A 13,336-nucleotide genomic window follows, 5' to 3' on the forward strand; every position below is an offset into this window, starting at 1 on the left:
TGTAGGATATTCTTAAGTAAAAAAAACGAGTTTAAAGATAGAGAGAGAGAGAGAGAGAGAGAGAGAGAGAGAGAGAGAGAGAGAGAGAGAGAAAGAGAGAGAGAGAGGAGGGGAATATTGCGTTATGAATGAAGGAACTCTATTGGGGCAAGGATTTTTTGGGAGAAAAGAGGTAAACAAATAAGGAAACTATAAAGGATATTTCTGTAGCAATAAACGAGAAGTTTTTCGCGAAATGTTGTTTTTTTAATGTTCCAAAGAGTTTTTCCCGTCTTCAATTGTGCTTAATATAATCCCAAGTTCCCCTTAAATTCTTTTAACTCAAAGGCTTCTATTAGTATAAAAAACCGCAGTTATTTTTAATTGAAGACACATTCTAAAAATATTCAAAGCTAAGCGTTTTAAGTTGATTAAACTCGAACACAGCAAATAATTGTTATAGGAACCAATTAAAATATTCGTAATTAGAAACGTGAAATGCATAAAAACCCTTTATGAGCATTAACAACAGTTTCCCACTTCAACAGAGTTGCCCGGCGAATGGAAAAAGGATACGATTACGTAGTTTTTCTGCATAGTTCGTATGAAAAACTATTTGAATTTCGGTTGAAAATTTTCCAGCAAATGTTTGCGCAAATCCGTAATTAAAATTTTTGATAGCTAACCGAAACTCAAGCTGCAGTTCATTAACAAACAAGGTCAGCATGGGCAGAAAGGCAAGCCAGGCGGGGGGCACGGTGCTGCGGTAGGGGAATTGAGGAATCGAGCGTAACAAGGAGCACAGACAGGATATCCATTTCCCTGGTCAGAGTGTCGCGAGGTTCACGCCGTAAGCGCAAATTAAAATTAAATTACAAAGCTGACTGCATGGATCTGCTCGTTGAGTAGCGGGCAGAAGGATACCCTCCGGAACTGAAGCGCTGACAAGCCGGGAGGAGAGATGTAGTCGGGTGTGCACAACTTGAAGATACCCTGAACCCATCGCTGAGCTGCCCTCTAAAGCATTTCTACTTCCTTTAATAACTAAGCATATACAGTCTGAACCTTATGATATGATAAAGGCTCAAGGTTACTCAAGGTTCTACCTTTGAAAGTGAGTATTTTATCAATTCTGGGGAAATAGGGAGAGAAAAACTGAAAACTTTACGAGAACCCATATACCAATTTTGGGATATCTAGCTCTTATAGTTTTCGAGTTATGATTAAAAAACGTTGACTAAAAATCGATATTTATCGATATTGCGAAAATATGAGAGGAAATATGAAAATGAAGCATTATTGATCTGTGTAGACTATACAAGAACGCACAAACCAACTTTTTTATAAACAAGCTCTTATAAGTTTCGAGTCATTATTCAAAAACCATGCCTCAAAATCGATATTTATCGATAATGTGTTGATAGGAGCTATCGAAAATCCATTGTTAGCCTGATTTGAGTTTGACATACGAGGATATGTACTATAAATTAGAAGTCTCCAGCTGCTATAGATAGATATAGACATGTAGATAGATATAGATATATATAGATATATTTCTAAGAGTTCAGACAGACAGATAAGATCCCCTCAACTCGTCAGCCTGTTGAAGAATATATATCAAGCTCGAAGCTATGTCCTTCTCCTGCCTGTAACATACAAGCTCACCAAACCAAACTGCCCTCTGTCAACCATCGGTTACAGGGTATACAAAGGGGACTACCAAGCGGTTGCCCAGTGAGTAAATAGCCAGGCAACGTATTGGATTTCAAGTGGAAATGTCAACGTCTGGCTTGACAGTAGACGCTCGCCAGACGGCAAACGAAAGGGTTAGAAGGTGATATACCCGCTAGGGGTTGGGCCACTTGGCGAGGCCACACAAGTGCCGCCCGGCCACAGGGATTTGGCTTAAGCAGCGGGCGAAACACTTGCCAGTCGACCGTCCGCACTTGGAATAACAATATTTCAATTTGGGGCAGACAGCTTCCGTTGGCAATTCTCGAGCAACTGCAGCAAAAATGAAATGCAATAAAATGCGAAAACTTTTTGCAAGCTGCCCAAAAAAGTCCGCTCACAATTGCGACTGTGAACTTTTGTAATAAAATGTTCATTAGTGCGCCAAACCTCCTGCTGAGCTGTGCATGTTGTGCCGTCCCACAACCTCGCCCCCTCCTGCTCCTTCATGTGTGGCCGGCGAATGAATTGCAGTTTTAATGTGTTGGCAGCACTTTAAGCCACAGCGCGAATTGGAGGAGGACAACTTGGCTGACCAGCATGGAGCGCGGCTGCGTTCCAACTTTTCGCCGCGTAATTAAAACCAAAGCATCCCAAAGTGGACAAGTGCCCCTTAACTGATTAGCGCAACGAGTGCTCCAGTCTCGCCCTCTACTCCCTGCTCTCAGCTCCTCGCTCATGCGGCAGCTGCTGTGCGAAGCTGGAGCCAACATCATCATAACTCTGGTTGCCCAGCGACCGCGCTTTTAATATGTTTTTGTGGCAACAACATTGTCGATGCTGCTGCTGCTGCTGTGTGGCAAGGGGCTAGCTTAAAGCCAGCTTCGGTTTAATCAATCAGCGCCGACGGGGGGAGGGGTAGCTGCCCGGCTCAGCTTAATGAAGATGTGCGTTATGCTGTAGTTCGCTCAACTCATATTTAACAAATTATTCTCTGTTAGCTTAAAGGGAATTTTATTTACGAGCTAGAAAACTAAAAAGCTACAACAGGATTTGAAGGCACAGCGAAACAGAGGTGTACGACCAGCAGATACCCTATATGGAGGACTATGTGCAGCAAACAAGGAAATCCAAACTTAGGCCAAGCCAATTTCACTTGCGATTTTCACGCGCAAAAGCGGATTTGAAGAAAAGAGAATCTAGTGTACGACCAGCAGATACCCTATATTTGTATATCTGCAGCAAACAAGGCCAAATGCCCCAAGAAATGCAGAAACAGAAACAATTCACGGGCAAATTTCACACACAAAAGCGGAAAATGCGTGAAACTGCGCACGGACAGACAGACTTTCGTAGAAGTATGTAGCAGATACCCTACACAGAGGATTATTTGCAGCTTCGGCGAATCAAACCAAGGAGTTCCAATTTGTTTATTTTTTTTTGTATTCCTTTACAACAAACCGAACTTTAAGACAGGCCAATTGCCCAACGAAAAGCGGAAACGGGAACAATTCACTGGCAAATTTCACGCGCAAAAGCGGAAAATGCGTGAAACTGTGCACAGACAGCTGATAGACTTTAGTACAACTTATATCTATACATTTATATATATGTCTAATGCTCGAAACATATGCCCCAATCGAACAACTCTACTAGCTCGGTTTAAGGCGCATGTAAGCATAAGCAATGCACTGGACGTGAATTCAGTTTTTGGCCAAGTGAAAATCTTAAATCTATATTTGAGTTGCTCTCGGCAACAACTCGCATCCGTTGCACATGAACGAGTTGCTGCTGCATTTCGCATTCAAGCTGAAATAATTTGTTAATTACAACTAAAATGTTGCTCAACTTTTGTTGGCCACTTGATTTCCGGCTGCTGAGCAAAGAAACACACGGCAGACGCATAAACGAAAACCGAACTAAATGGATTCTGAAAATGCAACAATTTACAATCAAATAGACTGGGTGGAAAATGGGTGGAATTGAAGTTGGTTTGCCAGCAAAAAAAATGCAAATTTCCGCGACAGCCAAATGTAAATCGATACCAAATTGAAAAAATTGATTGAACTGAAGGCTTTATATAAAAAAAAATATATATATATAATATATATCTAGAGAATAATGGGCAAGTAATGAGACTGTCCGCAGCATAACTGGTTGTTCGGAACTCGAATGCAGCTGACGTCGAGTGCACGAATTTATCTATCGGATTTAGATGCTTTGTGGACGTCATTTTGTTCTATGCCAAAGACAAATTGGAAATTTATTGTTATTGCCAAAGCGGAGAGAGAGTGAGAGAGAGGAAGGAAGGAAGGAAGGAAGTCTGCGGCTTGGCGTCCAGTTTGTTCCACTGAATATGCATAATAAAAATGTGAATCAATGGACTGCAACGAGAGTCCGGCGAGTTCGGTACGGTTTCGGCTATAATTGAACATAAACATTGCATTCAAGTAGTAATTGTTAAATTTTATTTCATGCAGCCTAATCCCAAACGTGGACACCAGCACAACCCGGCAACAGAGAAGGTCAAAAGGTCGTGCCCAGCCCGGCACGTTAAGCAGAACATTTGTATGCGAAGCATTTTGTGGCATAGTTTCTTCATTTTTCTTTTTCCCAGGCACAGCCCAGTCTTAAGCCGAGTTCCATTTGCCAGTGCAAAGACAACGTCTTTTGTTTCAGTTTCAGTTCTGTTGATTCAAGGACTTTGGCCGATGGAAAAAGGATAATTGGGAGCATGGAACTCGGAATTTGAATTGGCTTCGACTTGGTAAATGCCAGCGTAATGCGTAAGTAAACAGACTTTAAATGCAAGGAAATCAATTGGCGACAACTCGACAATTGCTAAGCAGAATAAACAAGCCCAGATCAACAAGATGATATGGATATATATTCAAGGCAGAGCAGGAAAAGGTGAACGGAGACGAATCAATAACGGAATACAGATCAATTATTTCTGATTAAAAGAAAAGGTCTAACCAAATCTTACAACCGAATCGTATTTGTTAAAGTGAATATAGAGCAAAGAATATGGAACATATGTCTACTTTTTTTTTAATTTCTTTTGCCAGGAATCGACCAACAATTTTGGCTATGACATGAGAGGAAGGATATACTTATATAGAGGCTGGAGACAGCTTGAATTGAAAATCATACTAAATGAAATTAAGCACAGCTCCTTGGAATGAGTTTGAAGCTTCGTGCAACTTTTTCCGTGCATTTTCCACGCTTACGCGTGAAATTTGCTAAACTCCCGTCCTAGCGTGGATTGGCATAATAAATCTTACCAGGTCTTTAAGTTTGAGCTGTGCTTTGATTATCTTAATCAGTCAGTCGGAACAAACTGTTTTATATATCGTAGATGTCTTCCGCTTTGCATAACACATTGTGTATTAGAATTCAAATACTCTATGCCAGGGTATAATGCATTTCATGTGCTGTATGCCTCCCAAAATATTTGATTAACCTAACTAACTTTTTGCAGCAAGTCCTGCTTCACTTTTTCTACTTTCTACACTCAAATTCTGGTTTCTTCCTTTTGTCATGCATACGCCGAGTGGGCAAAATTTCTATCAAAAATTAAGGTACAAGCTTTCGCATTCAAATACCGAATCAATAATTAATGCTGGAAGTGCGGCAAATTCTGGGAAGTTGCACGAGAGACGCGCCTCTGCATAGCAGAGCAATTGACTGGATATCCTTGTGCTGGGAGGGCGCATGACTCCGGAGATAGGAAAAACACACGCACGCACACGGCAATAGAAATTAACACGTAGTTTGGCGGAACTTTGTGGCAAGTGCAACAAAAGTCGAAGTCGCGGACAATTCAAATGAAAATCCGCAATGCAGCGGAAGGAGCAAGGACAACCCACCTGTCTATGAGTGTGCGTGTGTGCGAGTGTGCGTGTGTGCGAGTGTGTGTGCGTGTGTGTGCAACAAGTGCGGAAATTCCTGAATCGCACATGTGGCACGCACATGTCGAGCGGGAAAAAACCGCTCGATGCTCGGTCCAAGGAATTCCCCGAGCCAAAGGGAAGTCCGCCCAAAAGGCGGCAATTATGATTACCTGTGACCGGTGACCCGGTGACCGGTAAACCGGCAAACGGTGACCCGGCGAACGGTCACTGTGACTTGAGTGGAGGCTGGCTACGTGCCTGGGACGTGCCTCCCAGATTTGAGCGGAACGTGGGAAAAAAGGATTTACGATTCTGTTGCCGATGACGTGCCTGGTCATGGTCATGGTCATGGTCACAGCATGTGTGTGTGTGTGTGTGTGTGTGCGTGCGCGCATATGTGTGTGTGCGGGCTTACCTGTTGCACATGTTAAAAAGTCATCATAAATCTCAGCGTTGTGCCAGAAGAGTTTCTCTAGTGCGGGCGGCTGTGCGTATGTGTGTGTGTGTGTGTGTGTGTTGGGAAAACGCGTTTTCACTTTTCATGCTAGTGAGTTTTCAGTGTCAGTGTTTGTCCTATCTATGGAATCTGTGTAAATTCCCGGCTTATCATGCAAAACACGTAGCCACGTACCCTCTGATCCTGGGCCAACTCTTGAGCTGCTTGCTACTCCTTTTGTGCAACATTTTGTGGCCATTTCCCGCGAACTGCATTTACCTTCTGCTTGTTGGGCTTAGGCTGCCTCCGGATCACGCAAGCACCAAGTCTTAATAATTTGTATAAATATTTATTTTTGCTACCGATTTTTATCTACCAGCAAGGTGTGCTGCCCCTCCTCCCTCTCTCTCTCTTTCTTTCCTTCTCTCTCTCCCTGGAAGGTGTGAAATTTAATGCCACTTGGCATCGATCACTTCAACCGAAGGAGGCAATGTTCAGGGCGTTCCTTAGGACATGTTTTGCATTGCTGAGCAAAAGGCGACACGTTTCTCAACTCATTTGCATTTCTCATTGATTTCATCGAGGCATTCCAATAGAATACACCTGCTTTATAAGGCAGCGGGTCTGCCTAACAGCAACAGCTGTCAACTCGATTGTGGCACGCTTCAAAGAAGAAGACAAAGTTTGAAGCTCTTCTTCCTGCCGCAACTAGCTTTATATGAACACCATATATACCCTTACCCCTAAGGCGTCCAAACCTTCATCTTAATATTAAGTTAAGTTAATCGACCCCAAAGCCAACGCATTGGTTCGAACCCTCCTATTTCATCTTTTCTGGGGCTTAAAGTCCCTTCTTAAATAGTTATCAAAGCACAATATTTTACGATCCTGAATAAGCTTCTAATCCCAGAAAATTATAGAAAGAAACGCCTTATCTTATATCGAGCGATTATCATATATATTTATCAATTTATTTGACTATTAAAACCGCAAGAAACAACCCTATTAATTTAAATATATAACGTTAAGAATTCGAAATCTTACACACTTTATATAGCAAAGATACATATTTCTGCATAACCTGATTGAAAAACAAAGAAAAGTGAAGGTCGATCGATACGTTGCCCGTAGAACAATGAACAACTGAAAGATTTCATCACAGCGCGATCTTTGCGGCAGGTTTAGTCAGTGACAGTGGTAAAAAACGATGAATCATACCGTTATGCGTTGCCAAAGGCATTGCTCAACACACACATTGCCAGATGATTAACTAAGCGCACATTACGCATAATCAATCGATCCGGCAACACAACGGCAAACACGCTCAATTGGAGGCTAGTCAAATGCACAAATATAGCTGTGCATGAATGGTATCAATGGAATGCGCCCAAGAAGTTTGAATACCGAATGAGATTCAAGTTTAAAAGACCGGATTTGCTGGACATGCAGCATGTTGCAGACTGCAAGAATGCTACTCTTATACGCTTACGCTCTCGAACCACAAAACGAAAACACAACATGCAACATGTTCGAAGCTAGTTGGAGCAATGCAGCCAAGCGTGTGCTCCCTCTCTCTCTCGCTCTCTCTGCGTCACTTAATTCAGCCCCGTTAGCTTGTTTAAAGAAATTGCTTGATGGTTAAACAAAATTGAAAACTAATTTTATTTAAGCAAACCAATTTAAGTTATTCTTGAGTAGAACACTCACGAATGCAAGCAAATGCAGCGACAACTTGGTTGCAACCGGCCTGGCACAACATGTTGTGACACTCTCTCGCCTCACCTGCCTGTTCGATGGCAACCCACCCCCAACGCATGCGAGAAGTTGCGCGGCCAGCTATTTAAAGAGCGCGCTTGCTTGGAGCTGCTTTAGTTGCGTGCGAGACGCGAATGCGAGAGCATCGTGAGAAAAAGAAACAAGTTAAAAACAAGTTGAATTGCGTGAGACTCGGCTGCGGAACGTTATTAACAACAAATTCAAAATCGAAATAATATTAATAATATCAAGTGCGTGTGCAGTGCGCGTTGCTACAAAACAAAACAAAAAAATATATATATCAAAGAAAGCCAACAAAAATAGCAACTAAAATTTCGCTCTATGCTCAAAATGAATTTTATGAGCATTAAAACAAAGTTCAAAATTTTCAAGCAGCAGCAAAAACAAAGTGAAAAACTACAACAAAAATACTCGAACTGAAGCGGCAATTGGATTAAAAGCGCGCCGTCCCCCCTTTTTATTTGTGGATAAACAAGACGCAGACGATACCAAAAATAATATTATAAAAACAAAAATTCAAAACAGAAAATACATAAAGGTAAGAGGAAGACAGCCAGCCGCAGCAAGTTTGACCTTAATGAGAAAAATTGCAATAGAAATTGTCACAGACAGGCAGAAAAAAAAAAGTGTGAGAGAAATAAGTGCAGCGAGCGGAGCGGGGGGGAAGGGACAGCGGGGCGCGTAATGAGTTTGTTCAACTCAACAGTTGTTGCAAGTCGTGTGTGTGTTGTTTTTTTATTGTTGTTTAGGGGTGGCAAGGTGCAAGTGTAGCAAAAAATAATGCAAGCACACACACACACACACGCAGCCTGAGCATGCAAGCGAGAGAGGAAGCGAGAGCGCAAGAGGGCATTAGCGAAAGGGTCATGTGAAACAATGCGGCGGCAATTGGCGTTTGACCAGCGACGAGTTTGAGTTAATTTCATTTCATACGCAACATGTCTACTGTCTGCCGCTGCTGCTGCGCTGCCGCTGCGCTGCTGCTGCTGCTGCTGTTAATTGGCAAACGTGCAACACGCGAGCGACAGCAGCAACAAAAAAATTTCAAATTTTCATGCTGTTTGCTTATTTGGTGCAGCTTGCGCAAAATGTAAATGTTATAAAAAAAAAATTAATAAATTAATTAATTAATAAGCAGCGGCTGCGATTTCGTGCCATATTGAAATGCCACACACAAACACACACACAGAGAAAGACAAAAAACAAATGAACAGCAACAACAACTAACGGCCCCCGCCTGCTGCTAGGCAACCAAGCAAGACAACAACAAACATGCACAGTTAGAAGTGCGCTGCGAGCTTCGGTTCGCTCCCACACACACACACGCACAAGCATAATTACAATAACAGCCAAATAATGAGAGTGAGCGAGCGAGCGCTGCGGCGCTGAGCGCGACTTTAAGACGCGCCAAAGTTAATGTGTGTGCGCGTCCGTGTGGGTGGGAGGAAGTGAACGTTGCTTTTAATGTATGTGTGTTGTGCAATGGCAACCGTTAAATTCAAAACTTCAGCTGCGTTTTTTTTTTCTTTTTTTTTTTTTGCCTATTGTTAAGCGACTTAAAGAAAAACAGAATTTAAGTCAATTTGGGCGTGCAAATTGAGAGAAAGAAAGATTTCATTTCATTACAAATACAATTCGATTTGATTTCTATTTCTATGTATGTTGCTTGCGGTGCAGCCGACAAAAATGTCATTACGGGTTTTCGCTGTTGGTAATTGAAACGAATGCGATTAACATAATTTGTGGACAACACAAAAATGACAACAATTTCGTTTATTAGCTGATTGGTTGGCCCATTAGCTTGACGGCCTTGGCATTGTTGTTGCAACAATCTTTAAAAGCAATTTAGTTATGTTTTGGGCCAGCTTAAAATGCTGCAGCAAATTTTGTGCATTAAATGAAAATTACATAAGCCCATGACAGTGGAAACTCGCTGGAAGGCACGCACAATTCATTTATATAAAAAATAAGCTTTTTTTTTTTTTGGAAGATTTTCTGCACTTTAAAGTTAGTCAAAAGATTGGAACTAACAAGAATTTGCAGATGTCTGGTCGTTAACAGAGTTTATACTGTACATAAAAATAGTTTAGGACCACGTTTCCCAACACTGCCAGCCTGCCACACACTCAAGCCAAGTGAAGTTCCGTTTGCTTCCAAAAACACAAAAGAACACAACGAAGCGTAGGCGTGAGGGGGGGGGGGGGGGGGGGGGGGGGGTGGGAGGAGAGGAGCGCGCTAAGAAGTGACGTCGCCTTCAACTATTTTCCCGACGTGGCTAATTTTAGTTGCCAACTCGCCCTTAACCAGGGGGGGGGGGGGGGCGTGGTTCAACTGGGGAGACGAGCACCAAGAGCAGACCATCAAATTTTATGGGCCTCAGGCCGGAGATGTTACTGCTGACCTACATACAAACAAACAAAACATACAAACAGGCACTTGGATTAGAGGGGGTGTGCTGGGCGCGGAGGTTGCTGCAAGCGGAAGCAACGGAAGGGCGCAGGGGGAGGGGGAGGGGGGGAGCCTGGTACGTCCGCTAGGAATGCAAGTCGCAAGTTCTGAACGATAAACAATTCGCTGGCAGAAAGAAATGTTCAAGTTTTGTAATTGTTGACATACCCTGTAAACCAAACTGACAGAATGGGTATATTGGTTTGTAGAGAATTTGAAAATAAAATTGGGCCACAGCACAAAATAAAATAGTCTCGACTTGCTGCAAGCACAGTTTGAAAGTCACACGCGCTGTGCTTACAGTTTTGGCTTCACCAAGCCAAATGTCGCCTTGCAAACAGTTTGAAGTCGCTTTTACAGGGTATGGCACAGTCGCTACTCATTTGTTGTTATTGCTGTTACAAGACGCTTGTTTTATGAATAATTTATGTACCTAATTGATTTTTTGTTTATTGTGCGCTACACTTAATTAATTATAAACTTTTTTCGCTCTCGCTTCTTTCAGCGCTGCCTACAGACAAGAAGAAGAAGAAGCAGAAGGGAAAAAAACACAAGCAAAGAAAAGACTTTTGTGAAGCGCATAAATAAAAATGGAAGCCACAACAAACAGCACAGAAAGCCACACAAAGCTGCAGCTGGAGGAGGAGCAGCAGCTGGAGGCGCCACAAGCGGCGGCGACGGCGACGGCGACGGCAACAACGGCGACCATCATTGACATTCCAGCGAGTGCTGCAATCACCTTCGCCTCCAGTTCCTTCGCCTGCTCCTCCTATGACACGGACTGCAGCACGGCGAGCAGCACCTGCTGCACCCGCCAGGGCGAGCACATTTACATGCAGCGCGACAAGCTGCAACCTGCAACAATAGCGGCCACAGCAGCCGCCGCAGCAACAACAACAACAACAACAACAACAGCAACAGCAACAAATCAACACACAGCATACACAGCCACAGCCTGCAACCTGCCGCCGTTGGAAACGGATGAGCTGATGCTGCTCAAGTTCGAGCACCGCAAGCATTGGCCATGGTTCATTCTGATGATCTCCGTCATTGAGGTGAGTTATAAGCTATAAGATGAGCGAGAGAGAGAGAGAGAGAGAGAGAGAGAGAGAGAGAGAGAGAGAGAGAGAGTTGTCACTCTATTCGCTATAAGATGAGCGAGAGATAGAGAGAGGGAGAGAGAGAGAGTTGTCACTCTATTCGCTATAAGATGAGCGAGAGAGAGAGAGAGAGAGAGAGAGACGGAGAGGGAAAAGAGTTGCCACTCCATTTCATTCATTTCCAAATGTTGCCAACTTTTGCTCAGAAAAAGAGTGAACAGCTCATAAGTGTTTCATTTCCGCTTGTTCCCACATTACTGTTCCATACACATTTTTCATTTTCCATTTCCATTCCATTTCAATCCACTTCTTCGATTTTAATAACTGTTTCATTTCCGCTTGTTCCCACACACACATTCCGTTTTCCATCCCATTTCAATGCACCTTCAAACTTTAATAACTGTTTCATTTCCGTTTATCCTCTGCTTGTTGCTTCGCCTCTCATGCATTTGAAAAAGTTCCAACGTCACCTGGAACTACTAGTTCACAATTGTTACTGTTCCATTACCCTGTGTCTGCACTGAAGTGAACAAAACAGCAGCCTCTCATAGATAATAGCCTTTTATAGTTGTTGTTGTTGTTGTTGTTGCCGTAGTTGATAATTTATTATTATTATTGAATCAAAGAACCGCAAAATGCAATAAAAATTCGTTGAGGAACTTTACAAATTCTCAACTTCCAACTAAAAGCGATAAAATTTGCTGCTTTCTTTTGCGCATTCTTACACACACACACGCACATAGAGACACCGACACACGTCTCTGGCTGCCTGCCTGGCGCCCCCAAAATCGATTGTAAACAAGCTACAACAACATGGCGAGCATAATAAAAACTAAACGAAGAAACAGACACAATAAGTGCGAGCGAGAGAGAGCGAGAGAGAGACTGTGTGTGTCAGAGCGAGCGCGCGTCTGTTTCAACGTAAGCCAAAATAAAGTTGGCAGGATTAAGCAGCGGGCCGTTATATATGTGCCTGTGTGTGTGAGTGTGTGTGTCATCTATTTGGGACACGAGAAGTTCGACGTCGCGTGTTCCGACAACAACAACAACAACACATACATAAATCAGAAGCAACCCCAATTGGAATTGCAACTCCAACTCCAAACTTTAGCTAATGCCTCTGCTATTTGTTTTTTTCCAGATTGCAATCTTCGCCTACGACCGTTACACAATGCCCGCCCAGAACTTTGGCCAGCCGGTGCCCATACCCAGCGATTCGGTGCTGGTCTATCGACCCGATCGCCGCCTGCAAGTCTGGCGTTTCTTCAGCTATATGTTCCTGCACGCGAACTGGTTCCATTTGGGCTTCAACATTATCATACAATTGTTCTTTGGCGTGCCGCTGGAGGTGATGCACGGCACCGCACGCATCGGTGTCATCTATTTGGCCGGCGTCTTTGCCGGTTCGCTGGGCACCAGCGTTGTCGACTCCGAGGTGTTCCTGGTGGGCGCCAGCGGCGGCGTCTACGCCCTCCTGGCCGCACATTTGGCCAACATAACGCTGAACTATGCGCACATGAAGTCCGCATCCACGCAACTCGGCTCTGTGGTCATTTTTGGTGAGTACCACAAAACGCATCCTGCTCCTTAAGACAGCCCAACTAACTGACATTGTTTGCTTTGCTTTGCGTTTGCTCTTCCCGCCCGCAGTCTCCTGCGATCTGGGCTATGCCGTCTACACGCAGTACTTCGATGGCGCTGCCACGCCCGCCTTTGCCAAGGGCCCGCAGGTCTCGTATATAGCGCATCTGACCGGCGCTCTGGCCGGCCTGACCATTGGCTTTCTGGTGCTCAAGAATTTTGGACATCGCGAATACGAACAGCTGATCTGGTGGCTGGCGCTGGGCGTCTATTGTGCCTTCACCGTGTTCGCGATTGCGTTCAATCTGATCAACACGGTGACCGCACAGCTGATGGAGGAGCAGGGCGAGGTGATCACACAACATTTGCTGCACGACTTGGGCGTGTCCTAAGCAACAAGGCAAATATACAAAAAACAAAAAAAAAAAATATTCAAAGCAGGAGAGAAACAT

The 13,336-nt window shown here is 43.6% G+C and overlaps 1 protein-coding gene across 1 annotated transcript; it reads left to right on the plus strand.

Annotated features, from left to right (window-relative positions):
* The first annotated feature begins 10,741 nt into the window (after window positions 1-10,741).
* Window positions 10,742-13,328, plus strand: LOC115765806 (protein rhomboid). The gene is made up of 3 exons (XM_030709521.1): window positions 10,742-11,258; window positions 12,445-12,862; window positions 12,954-13,328. Exons 1-3 carry the CDS (start codon window positions 10,794-10,796, stop codon window positions 13,274-13,276), a joined length of 1,206 nt encoding a protein of 401 aa, XP_030565381.1. The 5' UTR covers window positions 10,742-10,793; the 3' UTR covers window positions 13,277-13,328.
* The last annotated feature ends 8 nt before the right edge of the window (window positions 13,329-13,336 follow it).

Source organism: Drosophila novamexicana, unplaced genomic scaffold, assembly GCF_003285875.2.
Source record: "Drosophila novamexicana strain 15010-1031.04,08,12 unplaced genomic scaffold, DnovRS2.1 tig00001058-arrow-arrow-pilon, whole genome shotgun sequence".
NCBI lineage: Eukaryota > Metazoa > Arthropoda > Insecta > Diptera > Drosophilidae > Drosophila > Drosophila novamexicana.